This window comes from Haemaphysalis longicornis, unplaced genomic scaffold, assembly GCF_048455015.1.
Source record: "Haemaphysalis longicornis isolate Haplotype H1 unplaced genomic scaffold, Haemaphysalis longicornis Haplotype H1 scaffold_4, whole genome shotgun sequence".
Lineage (NCBI taxonomy): Eukaryota > Metazoa > Arthropoda > Arachnida > Ixodida > Ixodidae > Haemaphysalis > Haemaphysalis longicornis.
The window spans coordinates 150,910,137-150,933,301 of record NW_027526361.1 but is presented as its reverse complement, the minus strand read 5'-3'; the positions used below and the strand labels follow the sequence as shown (position 1 = coordinate 150,933,301).

The following is a 23,165-nucleotide window of genomic DNA, read 5'->3' as shown; positions in this document are numbered from 1 at the left end:
CATACTCATCACCGGCACAACTTCGTCTTCGGCTAATCCTCATCAGCAGGTACGCTGGGTCGCCCTCTTGGTTCGTCCCCGCCTGACGCCTCGGAATAAAGGAGCTGCAGAAGCAACGGTGCCGTCACCTTCTATCTACAGCCTCACAAGTGGTGGAGTTGCAACTCGATCCCGAGCTGTATCTCCTTCGACACCCCTGCAGATCCGTTCAGGTCGCCGCTTGCCCTCAAGACCAATGTCCATGTCGCAAGACACTCCGAGTAGCGCAGCCTCTGCGCCTCTGCAATGCATCGTCACCACTCCCCAGCGCGACCCGCCCGAGTTCACTTGTCTTCGGGGAGAAGACGTAGAGGAGTGGCTGGACAGCTACACACGCATCAGCGAGTTCAATAGGTGGGATGATCGCCTCAAGTTGTTCAACGTTGGCTTCTCTCTGAAGAAGATTGCGGAGACGTGGTATTTACAACACAAACATGAATTTACCGACTGGGCTGCCTTCACCACGGAGGTGCAAAAGATTTTTGGCTCCCCTAAAGCGCGGAGTGACAACGCGAGGAGGGAGCTGGAGGTCCGCGTGCAGCAAGCTAATGAGACATACACCTCATACATCGAGGATGTTATAGCGCTGTGTCGCCGCGTCGACAAAGATATGCCGGAGTCTGACCGTGTTCGTCACATTCTCAAAGGGATTGGCGAGTTCGCTTTCAACGCACTTGTCCTGCAGAACCTTTCCACCGTAGCAGACGTATGATCCTCCTGTCAGCGTATCGACGAACTTCAATCGATCCGCCTCCCGCGGGACACGGCGTCTACCTCTCATCTTGGGAACGAAGACCTTCGTGCTATGATTCGAGCTATAGTTCGCGAAGAAGTGTACGGCAACACCTCTCATTTTCCGCACGGTGTTCGCCAAGCCGCTACGGCTCCTGGCCTTCGCAAGATGGTTAAAGAGGAGCTTGCGGCTATGCCTGTGCTAGTGCCGCCTGTCCATTCAGTTGCCCCATCAACACCATCCTACTCTGATGTCACTGGCCGGACACCTCTGCCGTTGTCCCCGATCATGAACCACCCTTCGTCTGGCTATGTTGCGGCCATGCCCCACGCGCCGAGCTCAAAGCCCTACTTTCCACCAAGTCAGGATGCCTTCTCCAACCGGCCCGTGTGCTACTATTGCGGCATTCGAGGTCACATCTCCCGCTTTTGTCGACTCCGCCAATGGGATGAACGACGTGTCTATGCTGCCTATGAGTGCGAGAGCGTACCCCCGAACAACTACGGCTACCGGCGGCGTGCGTACCCGTCGCCTCCACGCCGCTCCCCGTCTCCGCCTCAGACTGACGACGTCCCTCGCAGCTCCCGTGCGCAACGATCCCGCTCGCCTTCACCAGGTCGCCGTTCAGTTTCCCCTCTTCGTCGCCGTTCAGTTTCCCCTCTTCGTCCTGCGTCTTACATCGCTAACCTCCGCCAGGAAAACTAGTTAATGTTGCTGGGAGGGAAAACTGGATCTCCTCCGAAGCTTAAGAGTCCTCCAGAGCGTCCGTCGAAATTGCTGTCTGTTTTGGTTGAAGGTGTTTGCGTCGATGCCCTTATTGACACTGGTGCGAGCGTTTCAGTAATAAGTGCGGAATTGTGTGCTCGTCTACGCAAGGTACGAACACCCTACACGGGACTTTTTCTACATGGAGCGAATAGCAGTGTGATTAAGCCATCCGGACAATGCACACTGCGGATTGTTGTTGGTTCTCTTCGGCATCATGTTCAGTGTGCGGTGTTGTCCCCCTGTGCTCATCATCTTATTTTGGGTTATGCTTTTATCTCATCCGCATCCGCCGTCATTTCATGTGATCACCCTGAAATTCAACTCACGGATACAGAGCAGCTCAGCGGCATTTCTGAAGTACCACAGCGACACCTCACAGCGAGTGCAGATTGTGTTTTAAACCACCGCCGCGAGACGCTGCTTTCTCTGCTCAAACCGAGTCAGTGACGGAGACGTGCTTATAGTTCCCTCTCCACGTTTTCTGCCCAAAGGTGTCGTCATCCCGACATGCCTCGACCGTTTCGCACATGGATCAGCACAGCGTCTGGCTACAAACGCCACTTCCGAATCCATATTGCTCCTCGCGGGTGCTACTATCGCTTCTGTTCTGCCTGACGATACGCTCTCATTAGTTCCCCTGTGCTCCGTCTCTTCCGTTCCGACGCCTGCAAAATCTGAGTCAAATATTTCCACACTTAAGGCTACCATCAGCAAAGATCTCTCAGAAAGCAAAACAAACCAGCTACTTCAACTCCTGGATAAACACAGGGACACATTGGACTGCCTTTCTAGCAAGCTGGGCCAGACATCTGTGACAGCGCATCGGATCGAGACGGATGGGACCCACATCGTCCGCCGTCACCCTTACCGTGTGTCATCGTCCGAAGCAAAAGTCATCGAAGAAAATGTAGCGGACATGCTGAAACGAAACATCATTCGGCCGTCTTCCAGCCCATAGTCTTCCCTGTGGTTTTAGTCCGCAATAAGGATGGTTCCGTGCGGTTTTGCGTGGACTATCGATCCTTGAATAAGATCACCAAGAAGGATGTTTATCCAATGCCGCGTATGCATGACGCGACTGTCTACAGGGGGCGGAATTTTTCTCCAGCTTAGACCTGCGGTCTAGTTATTGGCAGATACCCATGCACGAGCCTGACAAAAGACAGCGTTTGCTACTCCAGACGGCTTATACGAGTTTAACGTAATGCCATTTGGTTTATGCAACGCCCGAGCCACGTTTGAGCGCATGGTAGACACAGTCCTTCGTGGCCTTAAATGGAAGACGTGCTTGTGTTACCTGGATGAAATTGTTATTTTCTCGTCGAATTTTGCTGAACATCTCTGGCGTCTCGATGAAGTTCTGCCCTAATCTGGCCAAAGCCGGCCTGACTTTGAACACCAAGAACTGCCACTTCGCCCGCAGATCCATCAAAGTTCTCGGTCACATTGTCAGCAAAGATGGTATACGGCCCGACCCAGACAAAATTTCCGCTGTGGCTAATTTGCCTTGACCTCAAGAACAAAAATCCCTTCGCAGTTTCCTTTGTTTGGCATCATATTTCCGTCGTTTCGTTCTTAATTTCGCCACCCTGGCCTCGCCCCTCAACCAGCTGCTGCATTCCGGTAACCCCTTTGTCTGGAGCGACGACTGCGAGAAGGCTTTTCAAAACCTAAAGAAAGCACTTACTTCCGGGACTGTACTTCGCCACTTCGATGACACAAAGTCAGTCCTTCTTCATACTGACGCTAGCGGGCATGGAATTGGCGCCGTCTTGCTACAGCGCGATGCTCACTCGCGTGAACGAGTGGTTGCCTACGCAAGCCGCTCTCTGCCATCCGCAGAAAAAAATTACCCCATCACTGAGCAAGAATGTCTGGCTGTTGTGTGGTCTGTTCAAAAGTTCCGTCCATACCTTTACGGCCGACGCTTCAGAGTCGTTACAGATCACCATGCCCTGTGTTGGCTATCTTCTTTGAAAAATCTGTCAGGATGACTTGGGCGCTGGATTCTGCGCTTGCAAGAATATGACTTCACGGTGATGTATAAGTCTGGTCGTAAGCATCTCGACGCGTACGCGCTTTCCCGGTGTCCGCTGGTGAAGTCTTCAGACGACGTTGCCCGACATTCTAATGTACCGCCTTTGCCCATTGCACCCATCGATATTCCTATTAACGATATCCCCGACATGGTTGCCCTTCAACACGCCGACAGTTATTGTCGGACAATAATCGATCGGCTCACCGGCTCCACACAACCACCGAATAGCCGCCTACGTCGTCAGCTGCAGCAGTTCCAGCTTCTTGATGGCGCACTGTACCGCATCAACCACCACACCGATGGAGCCAGATGGGTTCCGGTTGTGCCCCGCTCCCTCCGTCTACGCATTTTGGAAGCGTTGCACGACGACCCAACTTCAGGCCACCTCGGATTCCAGAAGACCTTCGACCGTGTCCGAGGGCGCTTCTTTTGGCTAGGGCTATCTACGAGTGTCGCCAAATACGTCGCCTCTTGTGCGCCTTTTCAGCACCGGAAACGCTCCACGTCACCCCCTTCCGGTCTACTCCAGCCCCTTCTGTGTCCAGCAAGCCCGTTTGAAGTGGTCGGTATTGACCTTTACGGTCCCTTGCCTCCGACAGCGGCTGGTCATCGCTGGATAGTTACGGCAGTGGACCACCTGACTCGCTACGCCGAAACCGCTCCACTTCCTTCAGCTTGCGCCACCGAGGTCACTCACTTCTTAAACAACATTTTGCTACGCCATGGAGCGCCCCGCGTTTTGCTAAGCGATCGAGGCAAGACATTTCTGTCTCAAATTCTCGCCGACTTGCTTCGAGCTTCCAACACCTGTCACAAGATGACGTCCAGCTATCATCCCCAAACAAACGGCCTCACCGAACGCTTCCATCGAACTCTCTCTGATATGTTCTCTATGTATATTCAACCTGACCATCGCAACTGGGACGCCATCTTACCTCCTGTTACCTATGCTTACAATACCGCAATTCAGACCACAACCGGATACTCCTCGTACTACGTTGTATACGGCCGTCACCCTTCGCACACTCTGGATACCTGCTTCTTCGCCGCTCTCGTGTCACCTTCTGTGACGTCTCCTGAACAATTTGTGGCTCGCGTTGAACACTGCCACCAACTTGCCCGCATGCGCACTGAAGCGAGCCAACACGATCGAAAGCAACGCTACGACGCTGTGCATCGCTCTCCTGAATTCCGACCAAATGATGAAGTCTTGGTGGAGACGCCTATTCGTGTTCCGGGCCTATGCGAGTTCTTGCACCGTTTCCTTGGTCCGTACAAGGTTCTCGAGGCGACCTCTCCTGTAAACTTTCGCGTCACACCGGTTTTCCCCAGTTCCGACCGCCGCCATCGTGGCACCGAGATAGTTCACGTTTCCCGCCTCAAGGTTTTTAACCGCCGCGACGAACTCTGAAACGCGGCCAGGCAGCCGCTTCTTTCAACGAGGGGGATAATAGTGTGAGCTGAGTTTGTGTCTTGCTGCCTGATAGGAGATATTTGTCCCCATTGCTATTAATCATCATCACCAGTAGCTTGCGGCTACCGCATCATCTGCTGTACATACTCATCCTCACCGGCACAACCTCGTCTTCGGCTAATCATCATCAGCAGGGACGCTGGGTCGCCATCTTGGTTCGTCCCCGCCTGATGCCTCTGAATAAAGGAACTGCGAAAGCAACAGTCCCGTCACCTTCTATCTACGGCCTCACAATACGTATATATATATATATATATATATATATATATATATATATATATATATATTGCATAGCGAGGGCCTCTGTTCTGGCAGTCTTGGTGCCATAGGGAGCTTAAGAGGGTTCAACGCTGGTTGACCACTCCAGACATGTCGTAGACGCTCTGGTCACGGCCCGGAGGTTAAAAAGAAGGTCCCCTTCACCCCGAGTAGTCCGAGTGGCGCTGGCTACCACCCCCAAGCGCAGGAAACAAAAACACCTGAACATAAATACCCCAGAAAGTGGAGGCTAAAGTAGCCCCGCCGGTAGCGTAGTGGTTATCGCACCAGACCGGTATTCTGGAGGTCGTGGGTTCAGATGCCACCTGGCGGGCATTTTTTAAAGCAAAGCTTTTTACCTATACCACCCAAGGGTTCTTTCGCGACCATTGGTGTCACCAGAAAACTCCAGCGAACAAATAAAAGAATTTACTGCAGCACCGGCTGGAATCGAACCTGGAACTAATAGACTAACAAAGCGAGAGTCTGGTGTCTTACCGATTTAGCTACGAGCACACGTGAAGACGGGGAAGACAGGTGATGTATTTACCAAGCACATCTACGGGTTTACCCCCTGCGTTCTCGCTGAATGCCACCTGAAAGCATCACGCGACCACTCACGCCCGTCTAGCAGCCCTGTGCGCACCTTGCTCATGGGCTAAGAGTTACAAAAATTAAATGAAGCTCACACCAATGCATGCCATCTCACTTCTAGTACGCCAATGTGCTAAAGCCTGCGGCCTCCAGTGTTCAGGTAAAAAATCCCAGCTCCTTCTCGTCCGCCCTCAGGCCAAACCAAGGAATACATTTAAATACTCCTTGATGGCCAGGCCATCACTCCAAGCCCCAGCATCAAGATCCCGGGCCTACATCTCGATGCTAACACCAAGAGTGACGTCTCCTTGCAGCGCCCCAAAAACAGCATTAATCAAATCATACACATGATCAGGCGAGTTGCCACCAAAAAGCGAGGCCAAAAGGAATCCGGTGCCTTTCGATAAATTGAAGCTTTTGTCCTCTCGAGAGTCACTTACGTTAACCCCCTGTCTTCTTCTCGACAAGGAAGGCATAGTATATAATGATTAGAAAGGCGGTCAAGCTGGCCATTCGTCTTCTCATGAGTGCGTCCACACAGAGGCTGGTTAGCACGGGGCTCCACAACACGGTGGAAGAGCTGATAGAAGGCCATCTTTCTAACAAGAAGGTCTGGCTCAGAACTGCACTGGGTAACCGCATGCTTCAATAGATTGGCTGGGCAGTCCAGAATGTCACTGCGCTTGACGTACTCCCAGACTCTTGGCGACTAAAACTAAAGATACTCCCTTTGCTTAGAAATATGAAACCCTCACATGACGAGGGTTACCGAAAAGCACGGGATCAAGCGCTAAACGCCACCCTCGGTGGGGATGATGCAGTTATCTACACAGACGCCTCCAAACATCGAGGGCAGCAATACGCCATCATCGTGGCTACCTCCAGAACCAACCTCCTTGCGTGTACCTCGCTTAAGACCCAAGAAATGACGGCAGCAGAAGAGGCAGCCATCACCTTGGCTCTCACTCAACCAGGGGTTCGGAGGGTAGTCATCGATTCCCAGCAAGCCTACTGGAATTACCAGTAGGGTTGGGTGTCCTGACCTGCACTGCGCGTGCTAAAAAACCGCTCCCCAAACGGTTCCATTCAGCTCATCTGGACACCCCCTCACGCTTCAATGGAGGGCAACAAATACGCCAACTCAACAGGCCTGCGCTTTTACCTCCCGTGCTATGGTGCTGCACGAGGACAGTCACCCACTTGTCACGTTCAGAGAGATAACCCAGAATTATCGCCTTCTGAGACAGACCGTACCTTCGCCTTACCCTGACCTTTCCAGAGAACAACAAACTACCCTACGGCTCATACAATCCGGGCTCCTTCCCACAGCCTACGCGTCTTCACTTAATGTATCCGAATCGCTACGACGCTGAATGAAAATTTCGCTCAGAAGTAGGAACAGTCCGCCCGGTAATCGGGGTGTGCGACTTTAGCCCTGAGCACTCTCCTCTCTTTCCGTCAACAACACAACAAGAGCAATGGGAGATGCTGCTGTCCATGCTCTCTCTACCTACCCAGTTTCAGCGGGTGGACAGAACACAGGGCGCCCGGACTCCATATGGGCCCCACAGAAGAAGGAATCGCTCGCCAGGGCTGCACTCTGGGCCGTTCAGAAATCTGAACAGAAGTATTTCTTCCTCCTCCTCCTTCTCTGCCACAAATCTCGTCGCCTCCGTCCGCGGCGCAGAGACGGAGAAGTCAGATCGTCTGACACCGTGTTGGAGCTTACTTTAATTTTACAAAGTTTCCACTCTTGTGCTACACCAATACAACTCAACCAAACACCGTTCATGCATCATGCATTGATTTAACCTTACCAAGAATATCTCTTTGAAGTAATAAATGGTGTAGTTATGTGCATTTCACTTCTCTCTCGTTTTACTATTTGTAGAGCGCTGTGAGTGAATTTAAAGACGTCGCATGGGTAATCGTTATGGATGCCGTTTACAGCTTTGCTTTCCAACCACATTCACGGGGTGGATTGGCGCGATTTTTTTTCTCCACTTTCTTATTTTCCAAATTCTTTATCTTGAGCTACTACATCCTCCCCTTTGCTTTCCGAGGTCTTCTGGACTGCCAATTCTTATTTCTGACTTATTTTCAATGAGCCCCTCATTTCCTTTTATGATTCGCTAAAGGCATAGCGAGGGCCTCTGTTCTGGCAGTCTTGGTGCCATAGGGAGCTTAAAGGGGCACTGACACAAAAATTTAGCATCTTGTTTTTTTCGTTGCGATAAGTAGCTAGTGACCTACTTATAACCTGTAGAAACCTCATTTGCTTCAGCGTGCGACGGTTGTTTAATTAGAGGGATTTTAAATGCGGCCAGTCGCAGTTTCGGTTTCAGCGAGTGCCGCGAAACGATGGATTTTGTGGATTTTGTGTGAACAAAGCTGACCACGTGACCGTCGGAGGGATATCACAGAGCAGAGCCGCCGTAGCACTGTCGAATCCGCATCGACGGCAGTTTCTGCGAATTCCCCCACGTACTGATCTCGTGAGGCGCTTAATTAAAAAGCGACCGTGGATGTGACGCAGGCGCTGCGAGTGCAAATGCTACCGCGGCTAAAGAACGACGCGCGACGCTCGAGACGGGTGGGTGGCAAGACGCGCGCTGGGAGCAGCCGGTCGGTCTGCCTACAGGTCCGCCTACAGATGTGTTCGGCTCAGCACTGCGGCGGATATTCGAGTGCCGCTCTCGTAAGCGGTGCAGATGACAATTTTTAATGCAACCCGCCATCGCATCATTAACTCCTTTCTCATTTAAGCCACTATGGTCGGGACTTGGGGACAATTTCGTGCAGCGGTAACAAGCTATCACTCGAGCTACCTGCGCCGGCCTGGGCCACTTCGCGGCCGTGGCCGCCGCCTGCACAGCGACCGTGCGGCTAGCTCCATGGGCTTTTCGTGCCTCCGGCGCGTTTTCGCATCCAATGGTAATAAACAGTAATAGAAACAGAGTGCCTGGAATCGCTGTAGAACTTTGGTCGCGGCCAGCTACCCGATTAGCTGACGAAATCACGGCGCCTCCGCCGCCAACGATCGGGTCGTTCGTTCTCGAGAGCAGAAGCTCCGCCCTCCGGCCCTCCGATTCCAGCGGCGAGCCGGGCGAGCCCGCGTAAAACGCCGGTAGTGCGGAAGCGGCAAACACAAACTCGTGACGTGTTTGGATGTTGTTTATTTACAATTGCGCGTGGTCCTCTGCTGGCTGCTCGGTTGCGTTTCGCACACTTCAAAATTGATTTTAAATATGTTCTAGGCTGTATTCGCCGCTGATATTTTGCAGATGATGTATATGTGTTCCCACCAATCTATCTCCGACGTTATCTCGCCTTCAAAATTTTGTGTCAGTGCCCCTTTAAGAGGGTTCAACGCTGGTCGACCACTTCAGACATGTCGTAGACGCACGAGTCACGGCCCGGGGGTTAAAAAGAAGGTCCCCTTCACCCCGAGTAGTCCGAGTGGCGCTGGCTACCACCCCCAAGCGCAGGAAACAAAAACACCTGAACATAAATACCCCATAAAGTGGAGGCTAAAGTAGCCCCGCCGGGAGCGTAGTGGTTATCGCACCAGACCGGTATTCTGGAGGTCGTGGGTTCGGATCCCACCTGGCGGGCATTTTTTCTCCACTTTCTTATTTTCCAAATTCTTTATCTTGAGCTACTACATCCTCCCCTTTGCTTTCCGAGGTCTTCTGGAATGCCAATTCTTATTTCTGACTTATTTTCAACGAGCCCCTCATTTCCTATGTATATATATATATATATATATATATATATATATATATATATATATATATATACAGAAAGAAATGCCGGCAGTCTACAACGCCAAAGAAGGCATAGGGGAATAGTTATACGATTTTTTACCGTTAGTGACGTTACATTATTTTATTTTTTATTATTAATTACGTGAGAAAGAAAGAAAGAAAAACACGCGCCCAGGTGGGGACCGAAACTTATTTCTATTTTCTACGTCTTTCTCGTTTGTCTCTGTCTCTACTAACCTTTATATAGATATATATATATATATATAAATAGATATATGGTGCTCGTCAGCATAATACCACATCCAATGCGAAGTAATATATATATATATATTATAACGAGGGGGCTTTGAAGATGGTCATCAGATAGAAAGAATACATTGGAGAAGCTGGCGGCCTCACACTTCTCACCAACATTTTGACAACGGGACAAGTCCCCTTGTCGAAACGTTGGCAGAGGTCTGAGGCCACTACCTCCTCCAAAGTATTATATATATATATATATATATATATATATATATATATATATATGTGGTAAGGTGAACGGAAAGCGTGTGTGGCCAACCCCTAGGACGGTCAGATGGCTGGATCAGGCTGTGGGAAGAGGAGGAAGACGAGGAAGAAAGAGGGGACCGGGTAACCGAAACTGCCCGATCAGTGGTTCGGGCCGACGTCTTGGATCTCCAGGCCGGCGAGAAGACACGGCGTACCTCTCGTCCTTCGTCCGGAGGAGCGCTCAAACAGCCCTGGTGCCCGGGTGCCTCGCGGCGTAGGCCCGAGGAACTCAACTTCTCAGCAGTCTCGGCCAGTCACCGACGCTGACATCCGAGCCGGGACTGGGGTTTGGTGAGACGCCGAAAGGACATTCTCCAGAGACTTGTGTTTTGCGTAACTGCCCGTCTGTGTGTGTTGGGTGCTGGGAACTATTCGCCAGTCTTTCATTTCGTGGTCTTGTCTTTGTGTTGGAAATACAATTGTGGCAACGTGCAACGGAGCGAGTCGTAGGTCTGGTGCGAGATACTAGTTGGACTCCTGATCATTACAATATATATATATATATATATATATATATATATATATAGAGAGAGAGAGAGAGAGAGAGAAAGGTAAACTCACAAAGCGCGCAGAAATAGTATAAGAGTCGGATACACAGCAAGAACAATAACAAACAATGTTTACTTGCGTAGCGGCAACAGGACTTGCCTTCATCAGAGTAAAGTTACATGATTTTGCTGTCGCAAACATTTTGAACACATTTCTTATATAGGTTTGCATAAAACTGTGAGAAGGAGCGGAAAATGTTTCGGAAATGGGGAGTGTGCATACAGTCAGGCTACGCCTATGTTACAACATCAACAAACAAACAAAAAAGAAATAAAAAGGGGGGGGGGGGAGCGAGAGAGACAAAAAGGGGTCGTGTTAACAATGCAGCGTTCAAGGTTGCACCAAGACGGGTCAATCTATGCCGCGCGGGCTGCAAGTTCAGACAATGGGGGAAACTGGACAACCGCGGTTTGAAAAGAAAGGGAAGAGTATACAGTAAGGTATTCAGTGGCTGGGGAGACTGGTTCGGGGGGAAGCGAAGATGGGTGTGCCCCCCGCGGATGAAGAGAATAGATAGGGGGCACATAGAGCATTTCACAGAAGCTAGCAATTGAACAGGAAATAGGTAGGGTCACAAAAGGTTAAACATGAATAGATCACAAAGAGTTAAACATTCTTAAGTGGTGGTGGTAACGAGGCCTCCTTCCCCAAGACAAATGGCATTGTTGAGCCGCATTAGGCTAATAAAGCTGCTGTATTCTGATGGCAAACTCGAGGGTAGGAATAATGAACTTAGTTATAAAAATTACGAAGCTGCCAATTTTAATCGAGGGATAAGCACGTTAGTTTTCCGTAACTTTCATTAATTCCAAGTGTGGCTGACCCAAACTTATAAATGAGATAAGATTCCCGAACCTCGCGGTCGTGGTGCGTTTTGAAGGGGGATTCCAAAATTGTTGCTTTAAGATGTTCAAATGCATGCCCGGGACTGTTCACATGTCTTGACAGGGGCAAATAAGGGCAGCTTTTTGCATGAGAGCGGTGATTATTGAACCGTATTCGGAAGGGCGTTTCAGTTTGGCCGATATATTGTTGCCTACAAACAGTGCACTCTAGAAGATATACGACATTAGCGGAGTCACAGTTAAAGTTACCTTTTATATTTACGTAGTAGTCTGAAGCCGTGCTGGTGGCGCGCTGTGTAGTGGTCATGTGTGGGCATACTTTACATCGGGGTTTATTGCAGGGCATGCAGCCAGTAGTTTCCGGTCGGCTGATACGAGAGTTAGTAAGGAAGTCGCCTAAATTCTTATTACGCCGGTAGACAACGCGTGGTGGTTCGGGGAATATGCTTTTTAAGCGGTCACTTTGCATTAGCATATTGTGATGTTTTTTTAGCACGGTTGACACTCTTGGAGCGGAGGATGAGTGGGTTAAAACTAAGTTAGTTTGTGGGTTCCCGTTCGGGGCTTTTTTCTTACAGATTTCGTTACGGTCTAATTGGTTGGCTTGCACAATAGCGTCGTCGATAACTTTTTCCGGGTATTTTTTATTCAGGAGGGCGGTCTTGAGTTCTCGACAGTTTGAGTCAAAGTCGGCTTGGTTTGAGCAAATTTCCTAAATCGGTGGGCTCGGCTGTAAGGTATTGCTGTCTTGCAGTGTCTGACATGGCTACTTCGGAAGTGCAAATACTGCCGCGTGTCTGTCGGTTTTCTATACAGTTTAGTTTGAAGCCGACCTTGGAAGGTAGTAACGGTGACGTCCAGAAAGTTTACACTGTGTTCCGAATAGGAATGAGCAAGGGAAATACTAGGATGGGCTAGGTTAAATGCCTCAATGAAGGTGAGGAGCTCCGCCTCACCGTGTTTCCAGATCATGAATGTGTCATCAATATACCTTTTATAGTTCCTTGGCTTTAAATTTTGGGTGTCAAGAAAGTTTGATTCGAGGTGAGCCATAAAGATATTAGCGTAGTTAGGTCCGATTCGAGTTCCAATTGACGTTCCGCTGACTTGCACGTAATGAACTACGTCGAACTCAAAATTGTTAAGTTCAAGAATAAGCCTAAGGAATGTTTGGAGAGCAGAAGAATCGATAGGTTTGTCGCACGTTGACTGCTCATACGCAAGGGATACAGCGGCGATGCCATCTTCATGGGGGATGTTAGTATACAGTGACGCAACATCAAGGGTGACTAGAAGGCAGTTATCAGGAATTTCAATTTTCGAGATGTCTGAGAGAAAGTCATTGGTATCCTTAATGAAGGAGGGAAAGCTGGGCGGAATGTCGCAAATGATATTATCCACATAGCGCGAGAGGTTTTCGGTAACAGTGCCAATGCCAGAAACAATGGAGCGCCCTGGGTTGTTCACCTTGTGAATCTTTGGGAGAAGATAGAATTTACCGGCTACTGGGCTTAAGGGGATCAGGGAACGAGCCGTGGTTTCATTTATTGTTTTATTTTTAACAAGCTCAGCAAGTTTATCTTTGACAATTTGCTTATAATCTTGAGTGGGATCATTGGGTAGTGCTTTATAGAACGTCGATACTGATAGAGTCTTATTGGCCTCGTTAACATAGTCGGTTTTGTCAAGGATTATGATTGCGCCTCCCTTGTCGGCAGGTTTAATAATTATGTCGGGACAGCTTGCGAGTTCCTCTAGGGCTTTCTTTTCGTTGGTAGTCATGTTGTGGTGGAAAGAAATTTGTGCTTGGTATGCTTTTCGCACATCGCGTTGGACAGCTTTGATGTACATGTCGAGGCAACTATCACGCTGTGTGGGAGGGGTCCAGTGCTTATAGCTAGGTAGGGTTCTGCGGGCTTCTTCCGTCGCGGGGTTATCGTAGAAGTATTCTCGTAGCCTCATGTTTCTGGCGGAGTTATCTAAGTCCTTAAAAAGTTGAAATTCATCAAAACCACCAGTAGCCGGGCAAAAGTTTAGGCCCTTTGACAAGACGTTCATCTGAGCTGGGGAGAGGGTTTTACTTGAAAGGTTCATTACATTCCCGGTAAGGTTTTCTTTTGTGACGGCAGGCGAGGGAAAAATATTAGTACAGGAGTTTAACTGAACTGTTTGGGGTGCAGTAGTCGAAGCATTTATTACAGTCGTAGTGACATTATCGGCCGTATTGTCAGAGTTGGGGCAGTTACTAGTGGCGGAGCTTGTTAGGTTCTTACGCATGTGGCCAGTGTTAGAAATCTGATCTCGGTTAAACTTTCGGTCTTTTGTTCGGGATATGGCGGAGGCCGTCTTAGATTCGTAGTTGCTTAAAAGGTTCAACTCTCTTTTGCTTAGTTCCTGACTGAGTAGTTCCTCTTTCTTTCGGAGAGAATGGGCCGTAGTTTCGTAGTGATTGAGGATTATTTCAGTTAATTGTAAGGAGGCTTTATCGAGTACCTGTTTCCACTTATTCATGTTGGACGGGGAGAGTTCGGTACTAGCAGGTTTTATTCTAATCCTAAGACCCCTGGGAGCGACCGCGGCAGTCAAGTACTGTGCAAGAGCGGAAACGTGCAATTCGGAACGTATGCGCTTTTCGGTGATTTTTCTTAGCTTTAAAAACTGTCTTGAAACGGGGAAGGAGGCCTCGTTACCTGTTTTTTGTGTTGTAGTCACTTGCTGCTATGCCGATTCTTTCGAAGGTTGTAAGGGCATGTGGCACGGAGGGCTGGATTTTGGACCCCGGAAGGTCCGGCGGACGCGCTGCTGTTGCTTTTCGTGGGCTCGGTCGCTGAAGATGCGGAGATTGGGCGTGGCATGCTGTTGGTGCGGCGCCGGGCAGGGAGCTCCTTAGTGTCGCCGCGAGCGCTCCCTCGGGGCGTTGTGGCCGCTGTAGGTTTGCCAGTAGGGGTTGGCATGTCGCTGGCGCGACGCTCGTCCGTGGACTTCGGGGTTGGGGCGCTGGCGCTCGCCCGGGGCGCCGTGGTTGTGGTGGATCTGGGGGGCGGTGGCGGTGGGCTGCTGGCACGACAGTGCTCCGGGGTCCTTACACTGGATAGAATTGTAGGCAGTGGTGGAAAGTCGCTGTCATTTGGCAATATATATATATATATATATATATATATATATATATATATATATATATATATATATATATATATATATATATATATATATATATGTATCTGTGATGAGCATCAGCCACAACGGGCAAATCCCCCTACGTGGATATGCTGCCCCGGATACCGCTTGAGGAAGAGGACGCGCTCGCTCACGGTCAGTCTCGCGAAAAGCTGGTCGTTTCGGCTCACCCCGTCTGCATCGACGCCTCGTCCGTGAATAAACAAGTCCAGCCTTCTACCGGAACGCCGACTATCTCCTTTACAATTTTTGGTGGAGGTTGCGGTGCTGCTCGGGTCGCCATTTATCTACCCTGGAGCTGCGCAGCCGGACACTTCCCTCGAGAATGTCTCAAGGTACCCACCACGAGTCTCACCCACTCGACCGCCCAATTCCGCGGTAGCTCCAGTGGTATACGCCGACGTAACGCCGCAAACTACGATGGCAGCTCCTTTGACCTTCGTCGACCCAGTGCCACATAGGCCTTTCACCTATGCCGAGACCGTGGCACAACCTTGTACTGGAACCATGCCGGGACCCTTCTTTGCGCCTGCTGCAAGCCCTGGGAGTCATGCCGGGGTTCAACGCGTCCGGTCCATGCGTGTCGCTCCGCATCCACCGTCTACATTCGTGAATCCTTGGCGCACGGTGGATAATCGGCCTATCTGCTATTCGTGTGGGATTGGCGGACATGTGGCCCGGTACTGCCGTCGTGGAATGACGGGCGCGCGCAACGCATCGTGGCCCTTGCCCTACACGCAAACATCAACAATGGAGCACGCTCCGACCCGGCTGCCGACGACTGCTCCGTCTGATAACCGCGACTTCGTCAGCCGTCGTTCTCTTTCCCCACGACGCCGCTCACTCTCCCCGATGCGCCGTCGTTCTTCCAATGGTCACCCAGAAAACTAGACGCCGCAGTTTCGGAGGCACAAACTGCGTCAACGTCGAAATGCCTAAGTCCTCATTGTTCGCCGTCCAATGTAATCGAAGTGTGTGTTGATGGTGTTGCTACCCTGGCGCTTATTGACACTGGAGCAGCGGTGTCTGTTATTCACGCGAAACTTTGCCGAATGCTACGAAAAGTGACGAAACCTATAGGTGGTGTTACTCTCCGAACCGCTAGTGCACAACCGTTGGAGCCGCTGGCCGCATGTACTGCTCGGGTCACAATTCAAGGGGTTGTATATGTAGTCGAGTTCATCGTTTTGTCGGCGTGCTCTAACATGATTCTCGGATGGGACTTTTTGTCGCGCCACCACGCCATCATTGACTGTGATCGCGCTGAAGTTGAGCTGTTTCCGGAGGTAGAAAGCCTGCAGGACGAGACAACCGCCAAGTTGCGTGTCAACGACGATACGGACGTTCCTCCTGGCTCATCTCTGCTTGTGCCGTTGTCGTGCAACAGCATTTCTGACGACAAAGTCGTCTCGTGCCATCCGGTCTTATTTGTGCTCGGAAAGGGTTGTCGCTGCCGTTCTCCGTTCTTGATATTGCAACTGGTGCCGGCACAATGGTTATTTCGAACCCGACGTCGTTCCCTGTTACACTTTTCCGTGGCGAATGCCTTGGCGTTGTAGAAGACGTGCATGCCGGTCTAGTTTTCAGTGTATTCGAGGAATCTACGCCCGTTGACATCACCGCGCTTTGTCTTCAGTCTACACCTGATGACACCCTTTTGAGAAGCGCCATTGACGACGACCTTTCTTCGGACGAATGTGACGAGCTACTGACTCTTCTACGCCGCTTCACTTCATCCTTCGACTGCTACGACACCGCTTTGGGCCACACGTCGACTGTGTGTCATGAGATCGACACCGGCACGCACGCGCCGTTGCGTCAGCGACCCTATCGCTTGTCCTCCACCGAACGGCGTGTCATTGATGAACAAGTCACGGACATGCTGAAACGCAACGTCATTCGACCATCCGTAAGTCCTTGCACTTCTCCTGTGGTTCTGGTTCAAAAAAAGGACGGCTCTATTCGATTCTGTGTGGATTATCGCCGCCTGAACAAAATCACGCGCAAGGACGTTTACCCGCTGCCTCGCATAGACGACGCGCTCGACTGCCTGGAGGGAGCCGAGTTTTTCTCGTCGTTAGACTTGAAATCCGGCTACGGGCAAGTGCCCATGGCCGACGCTGATCGTTCAAAGACGGCATTTACGACACCCGCTGGCCTTTACGAGTTCAACGTCATGCCATTCGGACTCTGCGATGCGCCGCCCACATTCGAACGAATGATGGACAACGTACTGCGGGGCTTGAAATGGAAAACGTGTCTCTGCTATTTAGACCAACATACTTCTGGGTACAGTAGAAAACAACTTCGAACATACATCCTGCAATCGTAACTGAACCTAGCTTGTTTTTACTTCTGTATTCCTGGCCTATTGTGACTGAACCTAACTGGTTTTTACGTCTGTATTTCCGTCCTATTGTATGTTTACTGTGTGTTTGGAATCGATTATGCACTGTGTTCTGAATCATGTTTTTTCCTACATATTTCTAGCCTATTATTTTTAATTTTTATTTACAGTGTGCTTGAATCTCCTATTGATAATGTAAACTATTCATTCTGTTCGTGGCCCGTTTCTCTAATCTGTGTTTCCTTCATCTAATTTTGATTATCTTTGATGAAATTTGTAGAACTGATTTGTTAAATTGGAATCGTGTTTTATTTTTGTTTTTTTGTTACTTATGATTACATCTGTGTTACGTGGTCCGTCCTCCATGCCTTGTAACGGCTTCCTTCGCCTTTGTCAAGCTGCTCGAGCAGCTTTTAGCCAGGAAGTCGTCCAGATGCTTCTGGGAAACTGAATAGTCGTGTTTTCGCATGATTTTGCAACCCATCTCACACACCTCAAACAAGTGCTAACATGCCTTGCCTCCGCTGGTCTGCAGCTGAACCTTAAGAAGTGCCGATTCGCTGCTCGAAAACTCACCATTTAAGGACACGTTGTCTCAAAAGACGGTGTCCTCCCGGACCCGGGAAAACTTCGTGCCGTGTCGGAGTTTCCGAAGCCAACCACGCTGAAGGACCTACGAAGCTTCATCGGCCTCTGTTCGTACTTCCGCCGCTTTGTACGAAACTTTGCCTCCATCATTGCGCCCCTCACACAGCTTCTTGGCGGCAGTAAAGACATTGCCGAATGGTCCCCGAGTGTGAGAGCGCTTTCTTAACGTTACGTCGGGTCCTTACGTCACCACCGATACTGCGGCACTTTGACCCGAACGCGCCCACTGAGATCCACACTGATGCCAGTGGTGTTGGCTTAGGTGCTGTGCTCGCTCAACGAAAGGACGGATTTGACGAATACGTGGTGAGTTACGCGAGCCGTACACTGACGAAGGCCGAAGTCAACTACTCCGTAACAGAGAAAGAATGTTTAGCTTTTGTATGGATAATCAGCAAATTTCGTCCTTACCTGTACGGTCGCCCTTTCGACGTCGTAACGGATCACCATGCTCTGTGTTGGTTATCGTCGCTGAAGGATCCCGCCGGCCGCCTTGGCCGCTGGGCACTCCGCCTTCAAAAGTACGATATTCGTGTTGTGTACCGATCCAGACGGAAGCATACCGACGCCGACGCTCTTTCTCGATCCCCGCTTGCGTCGGATATAGATAGCTTGTTCACGGCAGACCACAGCCTGACATCTCTCGCCATGACGGACATGGTTGCTGAGCAGCGCAAAGACCCTTGGGTCTCTTCGATCCTCGAATATTTGTCGCACTCACCGGCAGCTCTTGTGTCTCGATCGCTGCGCCATCAGGCTGCCCACTGCTCTATTCATGACCAGCTCCTATATCGCCGGAACTACTTCCCCGAAGGTCGAAAATGGCTTCTAGTGATTCCTCGCCACTTGCGCAAGGACATTTGTACTACGTTCCACACCGATGCGCAAAGTGCTCACGCTGGAATACTCAAAACCTACGAGCGACTCCGACTCCGCAACTACTGGCGCGGGATGTATACCTTTGTCGCCAAGTTTGTTCGATCTTGCCCAGACTGCCAACGTCGCAAGTCTCCACCGCAGCACGTCAGTGGCCCACTTCAGCCGCTTCCCTGCCCGGCGCGGCCTTTCGACCGGGTAGGCATCAATTTCTACGGCCCACTCCCAAGTACAGCCGCCTGTAACCGCTGGATCATCGTCGCCGTTGATCACTTAACTCGGTATGCCGAAACAGCTGCGCTACCGGCCGCCTCGGCTCGGGACGTTGCGACTTTCCTTCTACGCCGTTTTGTTCTTGGGCATGGTGCTTGCTCCTCGCAAACTCCTGAGCGACAGAGGCCGCGTCTTTCTATCCAGAGTCGTGGAGGCCCTTCTAGCCTAGTGCCACGTGGTCCACCGTAAGAGCACGTCCTACTACCCCCAGACTAATGGCCTGACCTAAAGGTTTAACCGCACACTTGGCGATCCGAACCCACTACCTTCAGAATACCGGCCTGGTTCTGGAGGTCGTGGGTTGGGATCCCACCTGGCAGGCATTTTTTCTCTGCTTTCTTTCCTTCTTTCCAAATTCTTTATCTCTTTCAAGGACCTACCACAACCTCCCCTTTGCTTTCCGATGTTTTCTTGGCTGCCAACCCTTATTTCTGTGTTATTTTTACCAGGCCCTCATTTCCTATTATGATTTGCTACATACATAAATACACACACACACACACACATATATATATATATATATATATATATATATATATATATATATATATATATATATATATATATATATATATATATATAAATACAGGATAAATGGTTCTCAGTGACTTTTATGTCACTCTTTGAGTTTAGCTTAGGTAGACTGTAGCATTCGCTTTGCTGTAGCACGAGGCTTGCACCATTGTGCAATCCTGTTTAGCTGTTTAGGGTTAAAGCCTGTTTTGTGCGCAGCGTGAGGTTGCACACCTGCCCCGTCGCCGCAGTGGCTAAAGCGTTGTGCTGCTGAGACCAAATTGGCATGTTCGGTGCCGGCCGCTGTGGCCGCTGTGGCCGCTGTTTCGATGGAGGCGAAAAGCGGACTCCCAATGATGGAAATTTCGTCGCACCTTAGATATCCCCAGGTGCCCAAAAATACTGAGGCCTGAGATACGGACTGCGTCATAGCGAAGGTGTAGTTTCTGTGGTTATAACACCGCAATCAATCAGTCAATGAATCAATCAATAAATCAAATACTCAAACGGGGTTCAGCACGTTTGTGAACCGAGTTCCAAAGGTACGGAAGCTATCCCATTTCAAATCTATGGACACTAACTTTTTAGAACGAATAAACGAAACTATTCAGAATTATGCAAACTGTATAGTTTATTACCAACGTTCAGGTCCAAGTCGACCTATTGTTTTCTTTAAAATATCAGTTTTCTCATGTGGTGTTATACTATTCTTCCTGAGTGGTGAGAACTTTGAGAAAGAATGGTGACGATGAATTTGATGCGTTCAAGCACTCCCCTACACCTCGAGTGAAAAAGAAAACATCAAAAGTAGAGGACAGCGACAGAGAGCGATTGGAACAAGACCGTACAACCAACAGCTAACCGGCTTGGACCCATCGCGCGAGACATCACAAATGTAGCCGTGTTGTGTATGAACATAAATTGACCGTTTTGAGATTATGTCCTACTTGGAGCAGCTAAAGTTCGACCCCGCCACGCTCCTCGTCGCCTCGAGGAATCAGAATTACACGTGACCGACCGCCACCCTCCTTTCGCCGTTCATTACCTCTCCCGAAGTACTTTGGTGCTGAAAAGGCAAGAGCCACGTTAAGATCCTCATCTCCCTGCTGCCTTGAGGCGATGGCGACAGATGACCAGCCCATCCAAAACAAGTAAGAAACCGATATTCAAAAACTCTCCAGTGAAACTCCACCACAGTCTTCAGGGAACGCGTGTCCTCCTTCGGCAGTGACTGGAAACTCCGACTAGTTTGGGCCTACAGATTTCCTCGAACCGGTACGGAGGGACAACGCGCCTGGAATGTGACTGCGGGCGCGTTAAAATGTAGCTGCCTGTGACCATTACGGTGATAATTAAACTAACCATGATTGAAATAAGCACAATCAGGGCGTTGCTAAAAATCATTGTAACGAAATGTACGTAGGGGTCTTGGGCACACCCGATGCGAGGTGAACGCTCGTTTGACTTCAACCAGAGCGTTGGATTCGAACAAAAAAACTGGCTAATTATGCTTGTAGTAACATCATTTCACAGCTTATCAAAAGGCATTTAGAAATATTGGTTCGTAAGAAGCACCCTGTTAACGTACGATGGCACGACCGGCCTCGTCTAGGTGTTTGAGTGCAACCATGAAGGTAGAGCTTTGATTAGTACTCATTAGTAGTTGTACAATAAATTACTACATCGTCACACTAAAACTCTTTAGTACCGAATGGTGGTAACGTATAAAATTAATTAGTTCCAATTTAATACAATATTTGTTGACCGACATGGAACAGCTCCTAACACCAGTCAAGGGAAGAGTATACAGCTTCAAGTAATTTCACACTTGCCCATTGCCTTATCATGGATAATACCGGGTAAAAAGCAAAGAATACTTTCCAACATTTTGCCTGTTACTTTTAAATGCCTTTACTGGTGGATATTAACAATGGCACTCCGCTTTATTTTCACGCAGAGCATCGCGAAGAAGACGTTGGATGCCATCAAGAAGAAGCGGAAGGACTTTCGAATCATGTTCTCGTCGACCTTCGGAGTCATGATTTACACCAGCACCCAAGAAATCAAAGCGTACAACGACAGATGCGAGTACTCCTTTCTTGCCACAGTCGACGCACTATGCCCCCCGATAACTGGTCAGGGTATTGCATTGAAGGACGATCAAAAAGAGCTTGTAAAGTATGCTACCTGGGAACAAAGTGGACGACACCACTTCTTGTCAACCATGGACGAAAAGGATATCAGCGCAGTGGTGAGTGGGACTACGATTATGTTTCTCGCTTACCCTTTTTTTGACAAGGAGAAAATAATGTCCGCCTGATTGGAGGTTTTACCCGTTGTTGTCTGTCAAACAGCCTCAACTAGTTAAGCCGAAGAAAAAGCAAAAGAACGCTGTGGAAATTGATGCGAGCCGCGAGTGCCTAAATATTCGTACTGTTGCCACTTCTTATGGGTCATATATAGGAATACACCTGCACGTTTCAGTTCTGAGTGGCGGCGAAGGAAGCGGCCTACTATCCGCTCTCAAGCGACACTTGTATCAGATGTCTTTTTTTTCTGACAGTGTGTTCCCCAGTCGATACCAACACACAGCTTGACAGTCAATGTACTTTCGTAGGGGTTGATGACGTCTAGATTAGGGCTATTTCATTTGTACAGTGGTTTACAGTGATTTTAAATAACCTGGATTTGTTTGTGTCGCTTCCTGTTCCTTCCTGCTTTATGTGTGTTGGTTTGATGTCATGCCGTGTAAACATTCTCTTCAAAGTTCCGCTTTCCTGTGTTTTTACTGCATCTAGCTGGTCTTATAGACAACATATATTTTGTTGCATTACTGTTGGTTGTCCGTTATATTGCCTAGTTTCAAGGTACTACTCTTTCCCCTTTTTATTTGTATCCCTGTAAGTTTAAACTACTTTCGGGTTTGCTTAACTAACGCGGGGATTAGTGTGTAAACTAATGAAGAAATGCTATTGTCTCCACTGTTGTGTCTTATTTCTTCATGCAGCTGGCAAGATTCATCGTGAACGTTTCGGAGGGCTGGGCTGGCTTCAACATTGAACTGGAAGAGCGCAATTTGTGCGAGCAAGGCGAGGAATTCGCGTACCTCGAAAGAATGTCAATATTAGCCAAAATCCGGGCAACGCGTTGACCCCCGTCACGAGGCCTCGTAGCGCCGTGCCAACTTAACATGCTGGGCCTACTTCAGAAAAGGCATAATTCTTTAAATAAACCTTTTCGGTGACATTCATTTGAGTGTTTTTTTACTTCTGCTACTACGAAAGGGCGTTGACAGCTAGGTGTAGACCCTGCCGTATTTTATTTTTGCATATTCATGTTTATTGTGATTTCCTCGACAGTTGAATTTTTATGATTTTTATTCGCCCCGAAATTACCGGGTAGAGTACATAATATGCTTTGTTTTGTTTGCCATGTTGGTTCGCACTCAAACCCTTGCCAGGATACCACAGCATCATGTCTACACTCCGTACTACTTGAGTCGGTCGCAACGTCAAGGCTCAACGTACCTTCAGCTGAGATGCTTTGAGAATCCAGCCTACAAGAGAGGATGGTGTGCCAGAGGAGTTAGTGTCCGAAGCCAACGCTTGACTATTCTAGGAAACATTTTGCAGTGGCTTAATGACACCGAGCGCAGAAAGGCCGCCTTGGAATGGGACCGAAACATGACCCGTACTGAATTCTGGCCAGAGACCG

The 23,165-nt window shown here is 49.4% G+C and overlaps 1 protein-coding gene across 1 annotated transcript in view; it reads left to right on the top strand.

Moving 5' to 3' along the window:
* The window catches only part of LOC144180617 (uncharacterized), a 58,022-nt gene extending 35,364 nt beyond the window's left edge, over positions 1-22,658 (top strand). Inside the window, exons 4-5 of the mRNA XM_077708933.1 lie at positions 21,409-21,702; positions 22,459-22,658. Coding sequence (XP_077565059.1) covers positions 21,409-21,702; positions 22,459-22,602 — 438 coding nt within the window. The 3' untranslated portion in view covers positions 22,603-22,658. The remainder of the gene's footprint in view (positions 1-21,408; positions 21,703-22,458) is intronic.
* The last annotated feature ends 507 nt before the right edge of the window (positions 22,659-23,165 follow it).